General features: G+C 37.0%; 2 protein-coding genes across 2 annotated transcripts in view; both read right to left on the bottom strand.

The window, feature by feature from the left end:
* The window catches only part of LOC123534221 (tectonic-like complex member MKS1), a 44,588-nt gene extending 37,028 nt beyond the window's left edge, over positions 1-7,560 (bottom strand). Inside the window, exon 1 of the mRNA XM_053520044.1 lies at positions 7,404-7,560. Coding sequence (XP_053376019.1) covers positions 7,404-7,480 — 77 coding nt within the window. The 5' untranslated portion in view covers positions 7,481-7,560. The remainder of the gene's footprint in view (positions 1-7,403) is intronic.
* Positions 7,561-13,719: 6,159 nt separating this feature from the next.
* LOC123533348 (pre-rRNA-processing protein TSR1 homolog) overlaps positions 13,720-18,785 on the bottom strand; it is a 29,400-nt gene continuing 24,334 nt past the window's right edge. Inside the window, exons 19-20 of the mRNA XM_053520040.1 lie at positions 15,349-15,423; positions 13,720-14,116 (exon numbers count right to left, since the gene is read on the bottom strand). Of these exons, the coding sequence (XP_053376015.1) occupies positions 13,899-14,116; positions 15,349-15,423 (293 nt within the window). The 3' untranslated portion in view covers positions 13,720-13,898. The remainder of the gene's footprint in view (positions 14,117-15,348; positions 15,424-18,785) is intronic.

The following is an 18,785-nucleotide window of genomic DNA, read 5'->3' as shown; positions in this document are numbered from 1 at the left end:
AATCAATATCTGCATTAGTTTGGAGATAATAACTTGCATGTAAAACTTTAACCAAAATTTTCTAAGTCTAAAAGGGGGCATAATTTGCTCAAAAAACATGTCAGAGTTATGGGACTTGACCCAGTGAGGTTGGTAATTGATCTAGAAAAAGAAAAAATAAGTTTCAAATCTATATGCCTTTTAGAAATAGCTGTATGTACTTGCACGCAAAACTTTAACCAGAATTTTCTAAGTCCAAAAGGGGGCATAATTTGGCCAAAATGAAGGTCAGAGTTACGGGACTTGCTGCTATCAACTAGATTTATAACCCCGAAGACACATGTGAAGTTTCAAATCAATATCTGCATTAGTTTTGGAGATAGTAACTTGCATGTAAAACTTTAACCAAAATTTTCTAAGTCTAAAAGGGGGCATAATTTGTTCAAAATACATGTCAGAGTTATGGGCCTTGACCCAGTGAGGTTGGTAATTGATCTAGAAAAAGAAAAAGTAAGTTTTAAATCTATATGCCTTTTAGAACTAGCTGTATGTACTTGCACGCAAAACTTTAACCAGAATTTTCTAAGTCCAAAAGGGGGCATAATTTGGCCAAAATGAAAGTCAGAGTTATGGGACTTGCTGCTTTCAACTAGTTTTATAACCCCGAAGACACATGTGAAGTTTCAAATCAATATCTGCATTAGTTTTGGAGATAGTAACTTGCATGTAAAACTTTAACCAAAATTTTCTAAGTCCAAAAGGGGGCATAATTTGCTCAAAATACATGTCAGAGTTATGGGACTTGACCCAGAGAGGTTGGTAATTGACCTAGAAAAAGAAAAAATAAGTTTCAAAGCTATATGCCTTTAATTGATGGCTGTATGTACTTGCATGCAAAAACTTAACCAAGATGTGACGCCGACACCGACGCCGACGCCAGGGTGAGTAGAATAGCTAGACTATTCTTCGAATAGTCGAGCTAAAAATAAGTTTCAAATCTATATGCCTTTTAGAAATAGCTGTATGTACTTGCACGCAAAACTTTAACCAGAATTTTCTAAGTCCAAAAGGGGGCATAATTTGGCCAAAATGAAGGTCAGAGTTATGGGACTTGCTGTTATCAACTAGTTTTATAACCCCGAAGACACGTGAAGTTTCAAATCAATATTTGCATTAGTTTTGGAGATAGTAATTTGCATGTAAAACTTTAACCAAAATTTTCTAAGTCTAAAAGGGGGCATAATTTGCTCAAAAACATGTCAGAGTTATGGGACTTGACCCAGTGAAGTTGGTAATTGATGTAGAAAAAGAAAAAATAAGTTTCAAATCTATATGCCTTTTAGAAATAGCTGTATGTACTTGCACGCAAAACTTTAACCAGAATTTTCTAAGTCCAAAAGGGGGCATAATTTGGCCAAAATGAAGGTCAGAGTTATGGGACTTGCTGCTATCAACTAGTTTTATAACCCCAAAGACACATGTGAAGTTTCAAATCAATATCTGCATTAGTTTTGGAGATAATAACTTGCATGTAAAACTTTAACCAAAATTTTCTAAGTCTAAAAGGGGGCATAATTTGCTCAAAATACATGTCAGAGTTATGGGTCTTGACCCAGTGAGGTTGGTTATTGATCTAGAAAAAGAAAAAATAAGTTTCAAATCTATATGCCTTTTAGAAATAGCTGTATGTACTTGCATGCAAAACTTTAACCAGAATTTTCTAAGTCCAAAAGGGGGCATAATTTGCCAAAATGAAAGTCAGAGTTATGGGACTTGCTGCTATCAACTAGTTTTATAACCCCGAAGACACATGTGAAGTTTCAAATCAATATCTGCATTAGTTTTGGAGATAGTAACTTGCATGTAAAACTTTAACCAAAATTTTCCAAGTCCAAAAGGGGGCATAATTTGCTCAAAATACATGTCAGAGTTATGGGACTTGACCCAGAGAGGTTGGTAATTGACCTAGAAAAAGAAAAAATAAGTTTCAAAGCTATATGCCTTTAATTGATGGCTGTATGTACTTGCATGCAAAAACTTAACCAAGGTGTGACGCCGACACCGACGCCGACGCCAGGGTGAGTAGAATAGCTAGACTATTCTTCGAATAGTCGAGCTAAAAATAAGTTTCAAATCTATATGCCTTTTAGAAATAGCTGTATGTACTTGCACGCAAAACTTTAACCAGAATTTTCTAAGTCCAAAAGGGGGCATAATTTGGCCAAAATGAAGGTCAGAGTTATGGGACTTGCTGTTATCAACTAGTTTTATAACCCCGAAGACACGTGAAGTTTCAAATCAATATTTGCATTAGTTTTGGAGATAGTAATTTGCATGTAAAACTTTAACCAAAATTTTCTAAGTCTAAAAGGGGGCATAATTTGCTCAAAAACATGTCAGAGTTATGGGACTTGACCCAGTGAAGTTGGTAATTGATGTAGAACAAGAGCTGTCCGTAAGACAGCCAAGCTCGACTATTCGAAATATTGTCACAGAAGCAGGAAATTATTACCCAAAATGTTAAATATCAAGAGTTTTAAGTTCGAAACGGGACATAATTTGACTAAAATGCATATCAGAGTTATGGGACTTGATGCTATCAACTAGTTTAATAACCCCGAAGAAACATGTTAAGTTTCAATTCCATATCTGCATTAGTTTTGGAGATAGTAACTTGCATGTAAAACTTTAACCAGAATTTTCTAAGTCCAAAAGGGGGCATAATTTGCTCAAAATACATGTTAAGAGTTATGGAACTTGACCCAGTGAGGTTGGTAACTGACCTAGAAAAAGAATAAATAAGTTTCAAAGCTATATGCCTTTTGGTAATAGCTGTATGTACTTGCACGCAAAACTTTAACCAGGATTTTCTAAGTCCAAAAGGGGGCATAATTTGCCCAAAATGCAAGTCAGAGTTATGGGACTTGATTCTATCAACTAGTTTTATAACCCCGAAGACACATGTGAAGTTTCAATTTAATATCTGCATTAGTTTTGGAGATAGTAACTTGCATGTAAAACTTTAACCAGGATTTTCTAAGTCCAAAAGGGGGCATAATTTGCTCAAAATACATGTCAGAGTTATGGGACTTGGCCCAGTGAGGTAGGTAATTGATCTAGAAAAAGAAAAATAAGTTTCAAATCAATATGCCTTTTAGTAATAGCTGTATGTACTTGCACGCAAAACTTTAACCAGAATTTTCTAAGTCCAAAAGGGGGCATAATTTGGCCAAAATACATGTCAGAGTTATGGGACTTGACCCAGTGAGGTAGGTAATTGATCTAGAAAAAGAAAAAATAAGTTTCAAATCTATATGCCTTTTAGTAATAGCTGTATGTACTTGCACGCAAAACTTTAACCAAACTTTTCTAAGTACAAAAGGGGGCATAATTTGGCCAAAATGAAGGTCAGAGTTATGGGACTTGGTGCTATCAACTAGTTTTATAACCCCGAAGACACATGTGAAGTTTCAAATCAATATCTGCATTAGTTTTGGAGATAGTAACTTGCATGTAAAACTTTAACCAGAATTTTCTAAGTCCAAAAGGGGGCATAATTTGCTCAAAATACATGTTAGAGTTATGGAACTTGACCCAGTGAGGTTGGTAATTGACCTAGAAAAAGAATAAATAAGTTTCAAAGCTATATGCCTTTAAATGATAGCTGTATGTACTTGCATGCAAAAACTTAACCAAGGTGTGACGCCGACGCCGACGCCAGGGTGAGTAGAATAGCTAGACTATTCTTGGAATAGTCGAGCTAAAAAGAAAAAATAAGTTTCAAATCTATATGCCTTTTAGAAATAGCTGTATGTACTTGCACGCAAAACTTTAACCAGAATTTTCTAAGTCCAAAAGGGGGCATAATTTGGCCAAAATGAAGGTCAGAGTTATGGGACTTGCTGCTATCAACTAGTTTTATAACCCCAAAGACACATGTGAAGTTTCAAATCAATATCTGCATTAGTTTTGGAGATAGTAACTTGCATGTAAAACTTTAACCAAAATTTTCTAAGTCTAAAAGGGGGCATAATTTGCTCAAAATACATGTCAGAGTTATGGGTCTTGACCCAGTGAGGTTGGTTATTGATCTAGAAAAAGAAAAAATAAGTTTCAAATCTATATGCCTTTTAGAAATAGCTGTATGTACTTGCATGCAAAACTTTAACCAGAATTTTCTAAGTCCAAAAGGGGGCATAATTTGGCCAAAATGAAAGTCAGAGTTATGGGACTTGCTGCTATCAACTAGTTTTATAACCCCGAAGATACATGTGAAGTTTCAAATCAATATCTGCATTAGTTTTGGAGATAGTAACTTGCATGTAAAACTTTAACCAAAATTTTCCAAGTCCAAAAGGGGGCATAATTTGCTCAAAATACATGTCAGAGTTATGGGACTTGACCCAGAGAGGTTGGTAATTGACCTAGAAAAAGAAAAAATAAGTTTCAAAGCTATATGCCTTTAATTGATGGCTGTATGTACTTGCATGCAAAAACTTAACCAAGGTGTGACGCCGACGCCAGGGTGAGTAGAATAGCTAGACTATTCTTCGAATAGTCGAGCTAAAAAAACCCAAATAGGTCCATTTCCGGCCTCCTGCCAAAAAGAAGAGGGCAGGTAGGTAGAATTTTTTTTTTGAGGCCTTGAAATTCTCTGCCAGGTGAAGGTAAATCATGATACTCCTGTCTGGTGAAATTAACATCAACTAATTTGTAATCTGGAACAATTGTAAATAAGTTTTTGCCTGTTTTATGAATTAAACTCAAAAATACTTTAAATCAAAGCCCAAAATCTTATAAGCCAGCAATACAGGCGCTGCCATCTTTGATATATATCTGCCAACCAATCTGAATTGTGTATTTCAGCGAAACGACACAAAAGGTTCAAACTAAAACGAAAATATTTTCCAAAAATCGAAAGGCAGAAAATTATCCCCAATAAAAAGGTTAGGGTAGGAGGTAAAAAGAGGGTAGGTTGGGAGACTGGATTCGGACCTATTTCTTTTTTGCCTAAACAAATTACAATCTAGTGCTTCAAATACTTGTACTTGGTCAAAACAGCCTGCATTCTCTTTCATGTTTTTTGGAGAATGAACTTACTAACTTGCAGTACCAGTGAAATGTAACTTACAAATGAATCTTTTATATTTGCCCCTTTGGCAGGTGAATTGCAAATTAAAACAGCAATCTTTTTCCAATTTTCCAATTTTCAACAATGATTAAACAAATAAATTTTAGTAAGGAAGTGTCTAGGGGTACGGATCTGTACCTCTAGACAAGCCCGTTAGGGGTTTTCTTGGGGTACGGACCTCCTTAACCCTTGAGTGAATTATATTTGAAATTCAGCAAAAAAAATATAAAAAAATAGGCATAATAATATACACCTATTTATTTTGTTATTCGGCAAGATATAATAATAATCAACAAGGGACTGATTTTTTTCTTTTTTTTTGATTTAATGTCGCACCGACACATATAGGTCATATGGCGACTTTCCAGCTTTAATGGTGGAGGATGACCCCAGGTGCCCCACTGTGCAATATTTCATCACGAGCAGGCACCTGGGTAGAACCACCGACCTTCCGTAAGCCAGCTGGATGCAGGGTTTCAGAAATCTGCAAATTTATTGGTAGCCCATTGGGCTACCAAAATTTTAATCTGGTAGCCCGAACATTTAAGTTTATTTGGCAATGGTCATTTATAGGCACTAAACTGCCTCAAAATCAAATATTTGTTCCTTCTGATCGCTCGATAAATATTGAGGTCAGCAAAACCGAAAGTACACTTTGGCAGGTGGTGCTAAAATGACATAATTTTAAGACTGGTTTGCATACTGTTTTAAACAATACCTATCAGCAACTTTGATGTTATTGGATCAGTCTATTTTCAGTCTTGCACATGTTTTTGTAAACATTTGCCTGCGGTAGGATTAAATGGTTAATTGTTTGCCGATTGTGACTGTAGGTGTTAAGATAATTAAAGCCTCGGGCATGTATCCCTTGATAAACAAGGGGATTATAGACAACTATCAAAATTATATTTGAAGACTAAATTATTGATTTCCGGGCTATTCGATACGGAGTTTCAAGGTAGCCCGCCGGGCACGCTCTGAAAAAATTTAGTAGCCCGATAGAATTTTCTGGTAGCCCCCGGGCTCCGGACATGGGATTTCTGAAACCCTGTGGATGGCTTCCTCACATGAAGAATTCAACGCCCCGAGTGAGGCTCGACCCCACATCGATGAGGGGCAAGTGATTTGAAGTCAGTGACCTTAACCCCTCGGCCACTTTATAATTCATTAACCGTCATTAAGTAAAAGAAAGTCTTTGTGAAAATGTCTCTTGTATCTAGTAAGGGTTAATTATCATTAAAAATAGTTTTTTTCACAACATATTTAACATTATTTTGTTCAATCTTTATATCTTTTCTTCTGCCATTTTGAATCCTTGTGATTTATTTGGTGTTTCTCAGTTATTTACGTTGCGAAAGATCAGGTGAATCATTTAGATCTAGTTTAAGATGAATACTGATGAAGTCTTATTTGTTATTTCATTTTCAACAAAATTTGAAATGTAAATGATCCTTAATCTCTAGAAAATTGGAGGTCCGTACCCCTAGAAAACCCCCAGGGCTTTTTAAGTGTGTCCCACGGGGCCGAATTCGGCCCCATTCCCAATGGCAAATATTCATATATTTTCCCAATAGCTGTTCAAAAATTCCCAATCAAAGCAAAAAAAAAAAAAAAAAAATTTTTTTTTTTTTTTTTTTTAAAGACCTATTTTGTTGCAAATTATAGTGGTGCAACCATTGTATTGTAGATTTTATTGAATTTTCAGCTTTAATTTGAATATAAAGCAGTTTCCTTTTATGAATATTAGCAGTAGAAATCACAGAAATATATGTAAGGAAAAAAAAAGACTGATTTTCATGGAGATACTTTCCTAATTTGGATGTTTAACCGATACATGTATTTCCCAATATGGCAGTATTCGCGAGCAGAAAATTCCCAAAAAGCACAGGGGCCTTCTTCCCAAAATGGCCAGAAAAAGCCCTGACCCCCATCAGGCTTGTCTAGAGGTACAGATCCGTACGTCTAGAATCAAATTCTAGCAGTACGGATCTGTACCCCTAGACACTTCCTTTCAGGGGACAATACCCGTTATCTTGTTTTTAGTACCCGTAAACATGAATGGCTGTGAACCTTACATTGCATTTTTGTCACACTTCTTCCTTATTTACAATCAAGAAAATACCATCAATGCGTTTAGAGATGTACCTTCAAAATGAGATATTACCCCACCCACCTTCTTATAAATAGAAATATCTATGAAGACGGGATTTTATCAAAACTTGACAAGTTACTGACCAAGATATAAACCAATATAATCTTAAATGTTTTCATTATGTAGGGAGCTAACTTCTACCTCAGTTTTAGATTCTTTACGGGATCTGAGGACCGATAATATGCTGTACCAACATCAGGTTCGTACAAGTCCGCCATCTTAGCGCTAACCAAAACAAAACAGTACCGCACCAAATTCAATGATCTCGCTGTCTTGCACACATTAAAGTTTTGCAATAAATGTTAACTAAAATAAACTCTAAAAAATAGTAGACCATTTTGTAAAAAGCAAACTTATCTTTAGTGATGGGATGTCTTTCTATATCATCAGCACTTTGTTGTCCGGTATTAAACAGACTTTAGCGTAATCCTTTTGCGCTCAGTTTGAGGTAGATAAATGCTGTTTCTGTCCGAGTCGTATTATATTGAATGTTCTACAACGGTTTTATCCATCTTTTTACCATAACATGCGTTTTCATTGATTTATCTTTAAATATAAGAAAATTATCTGTTCAAACCAGTGTACAACAAACAACAGGTTGACCAGATCATATTAGCATTTGATGAAGTGGGTCATTAGACCTGTTTAAAATGCGCAACTGGGGGATATGTGACAAAACACTTAAATTGATTTAGAGCTTCATTGACAAGCGAGTTCAATCCATAATCCAGTCTGGTACAAACTCGTGGCCCGTCTCTTCTGGAATTCCGCAGTATTTTGTGCTTTGGCCCCTGTTCTTCCTAATATACATTATAATCCTCCTACAGCTAGAGTATGTCTATCTTCAGTACTCCCGAACAATCAATTAAGATTACGACAGGAAGGCGCTTGTCAGGGAAACAGTGTTAATCTATAATGGTTCATCTACATCTACTGTGTACTGCCCAACAATCAATTCCGATTATAACTGGGACGTTATAGATGCAAAGGTTAAAAGATAAAGATAACAAGAGGACCATGAAGGCCCTATATCGCTCACCTGACCTATTGACCTAAAGATCATCAAGATAGTTTCATTAAGATATGGTCATATGGCCTCTAAAGTGTTAACTAACTTTTCCTTTAATTTGACCCGGTGACCTCGTTTTTGACCCCACATGACCCAGATTTGAACTTGACCTTAAGATCATTAAGATTAACATTCTGACTAAGTTTCATGAAGATACAGTCATAAGGCGTAAAAAAAAATTGTTTGTTTCCGGTATCCCGACCCAACCTAAAATTTTGGCCCGACCCTAAATGTTTTTATGGCCTTGAAGAATTTTTTTTTTAACTTTTTAACAAAAAGTTGCAAAACTGCACTTTTTAAGCTTTAAACATGGCAGTGATGTTAGAAATCAACTTACTGATGCACTAAAGGCATAACCCCCTTATTTGTATTCATTTTTTGACACAAAAATAATTTCCGAAAAGTCTCCCTTAATAAAAAAAAATCCGAAAAAAAATTTTTTTCCGACCTACCTACCCTAATTTTTTTTAGCATGTTACCGGACACAAAGAATTTTTTAGGCCTAAATGTGGCCTCTAGAGTGTTGACAAGCTTTTCCTTTGATTTGACCCAGTGACCTAGTTTTTGACCCCACCTGACCCAGATTTGAACTTGACCTATAGATCATCAAGATTAACATTCTGGACAAGTTTCATTCAGATATGTTCATAAATGTGGCCTCTAGAGTGTTAACTAGATTTTTCTTTGATTTGACCTGGTGACCTAGTTTCTGACCCTACATCATCCAGATTCAAACTGGACTTTGAGATCATCATGATTAACATTCTGACCAAGTTTCAAAAAAATGCAGTCATAAATGTGGCCTCTACAGTGTTAACAAGCTTTTCCTTTGATTAGACCTGGTGACCTAGTTTTGGACCCCAGATGACCCAATATCAAACTCGTCCAAGATTTTATTGAGGGTAACATTCTGACCAAGTTTCATTAAGATTGTGCCAAAATTGTGACCTCTACAGTGTTAACAAGCTTTTCCTTCTATTTGACCTGGTGACCTAGTTTTTAACCCCAGATAACCCAATATCGAACTCATCCAAGATTTATTGAGGGTAATATTCTGACCAAGTTTAATTAAGATTGGTTCAAAATTGTGACCTCTAGAGTGTTAACAAGCTTTTTCTTTGATTTGACCCGGTGATCCAGTTTTTGACCCCAGAAGACCCAATATCAAACTCATCCAAGATTTTATTGAGGGTAACATTCTGACCAAGTTTCATTAAGATTGGGCCAAAATTGTGACCTCTAGAGTGATAACAAGCTTTTCCTTTGATTTGACCTGGTGACCTAGTTTTTTTAACCAAGATGACCCAATATCGAACTCGTCCAAGATTTTATTGAGGGTAACATTCTGACCAAGTTCCATTAAGATTGGGCCAAAATTGTGACCTCTAGAGTGTTAACAGTCAAATTGTTGACGACGGACGACGGACGACGGACGACGACGGACACAGGGCGATCACAAAAACTCACCTTGAGCACTTCGTGCTCAGGTGAGCTAAAAATAGAATGCAAATGTTACAAAATAAAAACATTTCATCTAAAAGTTATAGGCTAAGGATCGAATGACCGTCACCAGCCTCTGGGTAAAGATTGTGAGGCTGGGATTAGACTGAATATGACAACTATACTGTTCCATTAACGTATAGTTCTAGGAAAGAAGGAGTTCGAGACTGGGTTATGAGGAAGTTCCAGGTTTTAGTGGGTGTGACCGATGTGATCATGGTCAAAATAAACAAGCTGGTGTTGTGTTATATACAGGAATATGAGAGAGTTATTGACCCTTCGATGTTCTAGAGTTTTCCAGTGGAGGTTGTTTATCATTTGTGTTACACTGCTGGTGAAATCATAATTATTACAAACATACCTGGCCGCAGCTCTCTGGACACTCTCGATCTTATAGTCAAGATGTTTCTGCCAGGGGTGCCAAACAACTGGGCAATACTAAACTTGAGTCTGCTATTATTCTTCTTGGTTGCATTCTTTGCTTCCAAAGGATCTTTTTTTACAGATTTTATTGTAGTTTAACGTTTATACATTATAGTGTATTTAAGCAGCTTCTTTAACCTTTCTGTTTGATGTTTGATGTTTCTTTTGATAAATCCGAGTGAATAGTTAGCTTTTACTGTGATGTTGTTTATGTTCTGGGTCCAGTTTAAATCCTTAGAAATGGTCACCCCCAGATATTTATCTCGTTCCCAGCTTTCAAGTCTATGTAGGTCTGACTGTAGGTTCTGAGTGTCTGTTTTGGAGCTATATTATATTGTCAAGAATACTATGGTGTCGTCTGCAAATAGTCGGGCCTTACTTTTGATGGATTCAGGGTAATCATTAATATAGGTAAGGAAAAGGCAAGGACCAATAACAGAGCCCTGTGGAACACCCGATAGTACAGGAAGTTCATCAGATACGTGACCATCAACCGCCGCTCTTTGGGAACGGTTTTGCAAAAATGACTTGATCCAATTTAAGGCTTTTGGATTTAAACCAAATTTACGAGTCTGCAGAAGGCAAAGGCTTTTGAGAAATCCATCAAGTGGATCACCATAAGCTCACCCGCAAACTCGTAAATTTGGTGTAAATCCAGAAACCTTTAATTGGATCAACCATGAAATTACCATAATACACAGTTAAATTGTAAATAACAAGGTCTTGACTCGGCACCACATATAAATTATATCTGTCTGTTGACCTTTTTCAAGATTATCAAAAACTTCCTGTGTAAAGCTGACCAGTTGGGTCTCACAACTTCGCTTTGACCTAAAACCATGTTGGAGGAGGCAAAGAATACTATATTCATCAAAATAGTTCATCAAGCTGGAGACAACGATATATGTTCCATGAGTTTGGCAGCAATACCGGTGAGTGAAATTGGCTGTAATTGCTCGTTTTGGATTTAGGGCCTTTCTTAAACACTGGAGCAATTGTAACTTGTAAACCTAAAGATTTCACACAGTATTGGTGCTATTTCTGAGCGCAGTTCTTTTAGGATGCGGGTTGAGATCTGGTCAGGGCCACTTGCTTTTTTAGGGGAGAGACCACACAGCAACTTATCAATACCTTCAACTGTAATATTCACATGGGGCATGGGTTTAACAAGACTTGGAACAAATATGTTTCAAGCCGAGTGGTTGAGGGCTAGAGAATACAGATTTGAATTTGTTTGTTTAGAATGTTTGACTTGTCAATGGGATCCATATAAGTGATTCCATCAGACTTAAGGGGTGAAACTCCACAGTTTTCGTTTTACTATGTTTGACAAAGCTATAAAATTTCTTTTTACGGCCTGGTTGGGAGCCTTCAAAAATGACAGATTCAAAGTATGACCAGTAAGAACATTCACTAACCTCTGTCAGATAATAGATCTCCACATCACAAGAAGGAAATATCCTATTCCCCCAAAACAGTACCTGCATAATGCACTACTAATTTCTGTGGTCTGAACAAAAATACCTTGGCGTGGACATTTCAAACAATCTCTTGTGGGATTTTTACATTAATAAGTCAACTGAAAATGCAAATCAATCATTAGGTTTCCTTTGTAGGAATATAAAAGTCAACTCAAAACCACTTACATCCATGACATATACCAAACCCTTGTCAGACCACAGCTGGAATATAATTCCGGTTTCCATACACTCAAACTCAAATAGACCAAATAGAAGCGGTTCAGATGGCCAGCGTGATGGGCTATGTCCAACATTTGCTTCAATTCCAGTGTAACCAAAATTCGATATAGAGTAAAATGGCACAGGCTTAATGCCTGTCTCATCAACTCCCAACTCTCTCTTATGTATAAAAGTACAATTAATCTGGTTGATATCCCAATGGAAGATTATCTCATCTCCCTAATAAGGTTATCACGCTATTATCATCCATGGTATTACAAGTTATCTCTGCAGACACTGACTTTTACAAATACTTTTTCCCCAGGACTAGTGCTATGGAATTTTCTCCCATCTATAACATCCCATTCCTTCCAACCCTCAAGCTGTTGGTAACATTGAAAACGCTTCACCATAACCTTGATTTTCATACCTGTTTTTCTTTTAATAGTAATTGTGCTTCACAAAAACCAGAATTTTCATGTATACTGTTCTCTCATAACATTGTGATACTGTATATTCAACCATATCAGAAACTAAAAGGTCTGTAATCGGCAATTATAAATTGCAGCAGTGTTTGCATTCTTCCAGTCTGTAGGTATATTCAGAGTATCCATTTACCACTATGTATTTAAAATGTGTCATGTTGCAATTTCACTGTTTCTTGCGTATTATGACTGGCATTTTTAGTTCAACTACCTTTTGTGTATCTATTATTTGCATACACATAATGACCAGATTCAATGTAATTTAGATTTTGTGCACAAACGGATATGGTGATCGTCTCTAACTAGGAAAGTATTCCAGGTATAGAGCAAATTGTTCAACACTTCGTATTCTTGGCTATAAAAACCATTACTGGAATTTTCATATCGATACATGGTAAATGCACAGGCCACTGTTGCACAATGGGCTTTGTGCAATACAAATAAAACAGGAAACATTGGATTTCGTTTACCTTGAAGATTGGAAAAAGGTCATGAACAACCTGTATTACTCACCTAAAACATTTTTACCAATCATGACATACACAAACATGTAGTTTCAAGCTTCACCTGGATTTCCTAAAGAATTTCTAACTGACCTGGTGACCATAATTTTACTTCTAGACAACCCAGGTTCAAACTGAATGCAGGGCTTAAGCTAGGCTAAGATTTTAGGGAGAAGTCACTTCTCCCTCAGGTAAGATTAGGGAGAAGTGGAGAGATTTTAGGGAGAAGTGGCGAGATTTTAGGGAAAACGTGGAAAGATTTTAGCACCATGACATGCAAGCTGAAAAAGGAACTAAATATGCTTTATATAACGTTACTATTTTTATTATTCCCTGTCTTTGTTTACAAAGTCTATTAATTTAAAGTAAATAACAAATTCACTGAAAATGTCAGTGATTCTGTTTTCATATCATATCTAATGTGATTAAACTGCAAATTCAAGTTTTTTTCACTCTTGCAATGATTGTCCAAACCAAGAATGTAGATTTAAAGCAGACAAACATACTGGCAAGGTTTCACTAAAGGTATCAGAAGCATAGAGATCCTAAATTTTAGAAGACATGTTTAGTCACTTAAATGCGCTTTTCCACTGTAAAATTTCGAAAAACGATTTTCATATCTATGTTGCTTTTGTTTCACTTAGTTTCTCAAAGTTTTAAATATTATCTTGAATGCAATTTTGCAATTAGGACAGGACAGGACAAGACAGGGACAGGGACAGGACAGACAGAAAAAACATTAAGTCTTGATCACTGATCATAGCTTCAAAGAAGAATATAAAGTGCAATAAAAACATCTTGTTCTTTTAAATTTTATTTTTTTAACAAAACCATTTCTTTAAGCAAGGTAAAATCCTAGGTTATAAATCTTGAGTTTGGAGACCAGTCTTTGAATGCAACTTGTCATTGGTCAGTGAGATGAAAATGCACCGAATCAGCCAATCAGATGCTGTAGTTTTCAGACTGGTCCCAGGTTTTCAATCAAACATAGCAAAAGCTGCTCCCTCTTTCTCCTCGTCCTCCTCTTCTATGGTTTCCATGGAAACAAAGTTTGTAGATCTTGCTATACTAGTTGGTCTGCTTACTGTTGGATTATAGGTCCATTTTGGAAACACTCTTTTGTAAAGATTCATCAGAATAGTGTCCTGAGATTTCAACTGTCCATCAAACACACATTTCATGTGTCCATGGGTACCTGTTATAAAAGTTTTATAATTGAAAACTAAGGAACAGTCATGTGTGCAACTAATACTTCTAGCATTAAAAAAGGGGGACTGACAGGAATTTAAATGGAAAATAAACTTTTCAATGGGAAAAGCATTTTATTAATCAACAGATATATTTTGGTTCATGAATGTATTATTTCATACTGGAATGACATGTGTACATGTATATTACAATTTATATTAACTGTATTTGGAAAATCCTGTAATATGTACATAGAAACTAATATTTGTACTTACAGTGCAATAATCAAAATGTTGTAATTACATGTATAACATTTTTTTTTTCATTTTAGTTTCAGAACATGGGAGATAACTAGTCACAGGTTTGAACTCAAATTGACACAAGTGAATATTTGTGTTATGTACAGTTAGATGAACTTATTTAAAAGCTCCTATTAAATAACAGAGTATACAATAAATATGTACACGGCTTGCTTTTTAAATCAGCTTCTTTACTTTTTAAATGGACTGGACTCCAAATTAAGGTTGAAAATAATCTTTCTTTAAAACTGAAGTTTGGTCATACTATGATCATTAGAACATGAGATTTTGTTTCTAAGCTATCTAAAATATGCAAAATCAAGAAAACACAGCTTCGGTTTTTTTAAAGTGCAAAGTCATGCCCCCAAATTTATGACCTAAAATGATGTTTTTTGAGATTTTAAGTTTAAAGGTGAGGATAATATGAAGGTCAAGTTCATCTATACAAAGGTCAGTTTGTAGGTCTTGCCACAAGGTTTGCTGAGTGTGAGCTATATTGGGTCATTTATGTGGGCTGCAGGCAGTCTTGTTTTATAGATGGACAGACAAATTCATGTGGACAAACAGACAGTTCAATCGCTACATGTTCAAGGGCATAAAAAACCATGTCGGGGATCTAACCAGGGCCACCTTGGCAATAAAAACTTTCTTACGTCCTTGACCAATACACCACGGATGAATTTGTACTTAATAACCGTCAAATATAAAGATTTATAAACAAAACAGTCTACCTCTGCTACCCCGTTGCAAACACTTTTTTAATGGAAAAATTAGTTAAAACAACTAATACGCACATATTTCCATCCGTCAGTTACTAAGTTTCAAAGCTTTCTTAAGCAATATGGCAACAATTTTTTGATATTTAAAATTTTTCTTTCTTTTAATTAGTTGTTGCATTATCTGGAGGTCAGTGCCTTAAAACTAAAAAAGTAATAATTACCAAGTGGTTCTTTTATGTGTCCTCTTCTACCCCACTTGGTGCGTAACTCCACAGGTTTAAACCAATTAATATCCTCTGAAATTACAAAAAATAAACATTTACTAACTGCTATGATGTTCTACTAGTATTTTTTTGTATATGTATTTAGTATTTAATTGAAGAATGTACAATCATGTTATAAACCTGAACAAATCCAGCAGTACACCACACATGGTTATCCATTAACAGAATTTATTTCCTATGTATTCATACATGTAGCTTGAATTAAATGTAGAACATTTCTTGATTTATCAAACGTTAAATACCCATACTAACTAGAGTTACTACTGATGGTGGTTAATACCTCATGACACTACATGATACAGGGAAGGCATTTTTGATAGGCAATTTGATACAGGGAAAATGGTTTGGATACAGGGAAGGCAGCTTTAATACAGGGAAGACAGTTTTGATACAGGGAAGGTGACTCTGATACAATGAAAGCAGCTTTGATACACCAAAGGCAGTTTTGATATAGGGAAGGTAGCTTTGATCCAGGGAAGGTGGCTTTGATACAGGGAAGGTGGCTTTGATACAAAGAAGGCAGTTTTGATACAGGAAACGTGGCTCTGATACAATGAAAGCAGTTTGATACAGGGAAGGCAGCTTTGATACAGGGAAAGCAGCTTTGATACAGGCAAGGTGGCTTTGATACACAGATTGCAGTTTTGATACAGGGAAGGTGGCTTTGATACATGGACGGCGGCTTTGATACAGGGAAGGTGACTTAGATACATGGAAGGCAGCTTTAATACAGGGAAGGTGACTTAGATACAGGGAATGTGGCTTTGATACAGGGAAGGCAGCTTTGATACAGGGAAGGTGACTTAGATACAGGGAAGGCAGCTTTAATACAGGGAATGTGGCTTTAATACATGGAAGGCAGCTTTAATACAGGGAATGTGACTTAGATACATGGAAGGCAGCTTTGATACAGGGAATGTGGCTTTGATACATGGAAGGCAGCTTTGATACATGGAAAGCAGCTTTGATACAGGGAAGGCAGCTTTGATACAGGGAAGGTGACTTTGATACATGAAAGGCAGCTTTGATACATGGAAGGCAGTTTTGATACAGGGAAGGTGACTTTGATACATGGAAGGCAGCTTTAATACAGGGAATGTGGCTTTAATACAGGGAAGGCAGCTTTAATACAGGGAATGTGGCTTTAATACAGGGAAGGCAGCTTTAATACAGGGAATGTGGCTTTAATACATGGAAGGCAGCTTTAATACAGGGAATGTGGCTTTGATACATGGAAGGCAGCTTTGATACATGGAAAGCAGCTTTGATACAGGGAAGGCAGCTTTGATACAGGGAAGGTGACTTTGATACATGAAAGGCAGCTTTGATACATGGAAGGCAGTTTTGATACAGGGAAGGTGACTTTGATACATGGAAGGCAGCTTTAATACAGGGAATGTGGCTTTAATACATGGAAGGCAGCTTTAATACAGGGAATGTGGCTTTGATACATGGAAGGCAGCTTTAATACAGGGAATCTGGCTTTAATACATGGAAGGCAGCTTTAATACAGGGAATGTGGCTTTGATACATGGAAGGCAGCTTTGATACATGGAAAGCAGCTTTGATACAGGGAAGGCAGCTTTGATACAGGGAAGGTGACTTTGATACATGAAAGGCAGCTTTGATACATGGAAGGCAGTTTTGATACAGGGAAGGTGACTTTGATACATGGAAGGCAGCTTTAATACAGGGAATCTGGCTTTAATACATGGAAGGCAGCTTTAATACAGGGAAGGTGACTTTGATACATGGAAGGCAGCTTTAATACAGGGAATCTGGCTTTGATACATGGAAGGCAGCTTTGATACATGGAAGGTGACTTAGATACAGGGAAGGCAGCTTTAATACAGGGAATGTGGCTTTAATACATGGAAGGCAGCTTTAATACAGGGAATGTGACTTAGATACATGGAAGGCAGCTTTAATACAGGGAATGTGGCTTTGATACATGGAAGGCAGCTTTGATACATGGAAAGCAGCTTTGATACAGGGAAGGCAGCTTTGATACAGGGAAGGTGACTTTGATACATGAAAGGCAGCTTTGATACATGGAAGGCAGTTTTGATACAGGGAAGGTGGCCATGATACAGGGAAGGCAGTTTTGATACAGGGAAGGCAGTATTGATACAGGGAAGGCAGCATTGATATAGTGAAAGCAGCTTTGATATAGGTAAGGTGGCTTTATACAGGGAAAGCAGTTTTGACACAGGGAAGGTGGCTTAGATACAGGGAAGGTGGCTTTTATACATGGAAGGCAGCTTTGATACAGGGAAAGTGACTTTGATACATGGAAGGCAGCTTTGATACAGGGAAGGTGGCTTTTACACATGGAAGGCAGCTTTGATACAGGGAAGGTGACTTTGATACATGGAAGGCAGCTTTGATACAGGAAAGGCAGCTTTGATACAGGGAAGGTGGCTTTTATACATGGAAGGCAGCTTTGATACAGGGAAGGTGACTTTGATACATGGAAGGCAGCTTAGATACAGGGAAGGCAGCTTTGCTACAGGGAATGTGGCTTTGATACATAGATTGCAGTTCTGATACAGGGAAGGCAGTTTTGATAGAGGGAAGGTGGCCATGATACAGGGAAGGCAGTTTTGATACAGGGAAGGCAGCATTGATACAGTGAAGGCAGCTTTGATATAGGTAAGGTGGCTTTATACAGGGAAAGCAGCTTTGATACAGGCAAGATGGCTTTGATACATGGAAGGCAGTTTTGATACAGGGAAGGTGGTTTTTATACAGTGAAAGCAGCTTTGATACAGGAAAGGTGGCTTTGATACACAGACTGCAGTTTTCATACAGGGAAGGCAGTTTGATACAGGGAAGGTGACTTTGATACATAGAGGCAGCACTGATTCAGGGAACTTCAAGGCAGTTTTGATACAGGGAAGATGGCTTTGGTACAGGGAAGGCAGCTTTAATATAGGAAAGGCAGCTTTGATACATAAAAGGAAGTATTGTTACAGGGAAGGCAGCTTTGATACATGAAAGGTGGCTTTGATACATGAAAGGCGGCTTTGATACACGGAAGGCAGCTTTGATATAGGGAAGGCATCTTTGATACATGAAAGATGGTTTTGATATAGGGAAGGCAGCTTTGATACACGGAAGGCAGCTTTGATATATGAAAGGTGGTTTTGATACACGGAAGGCAGCTTTGATACATGAAAGGTGGCTTTGATACAGGGAAGGCAGCTTTGATACATGAAAGGTGGCTTTGATACAGGGAAGGCAGCTTTGATACATGAAAGGCGGTTTTGATACATGGAAGGCAGCTTTGACACATGAAAGGTGGCTTTGATATAGGGAAGGCAGCTTTGATACATGAAAAGTGGTTTTGATACATGGAAGGCAGCTTTGTTACA

Source organism: Mercenaria mercenaria, chromosome 12 (genome assembly GCF_021730395.1).
Source record: "Mercenaria mercenaria strain notata chromosome 12, MADL_Memer_1, whole genome shotgun sequence".
In the NCBI taxonomy this organism is placed as follows: Eukaryota; Metazoa; Mollusca; class Bivalvia; order Venerida; family Veneridae; genus Mercenaria; species Mercenaria mercenaria.
The sequence above is the reverse complement of the archived record's forward strand: the minus strand, read 5'-3'. Positions and strand labels throughout refer to the sequence as shown.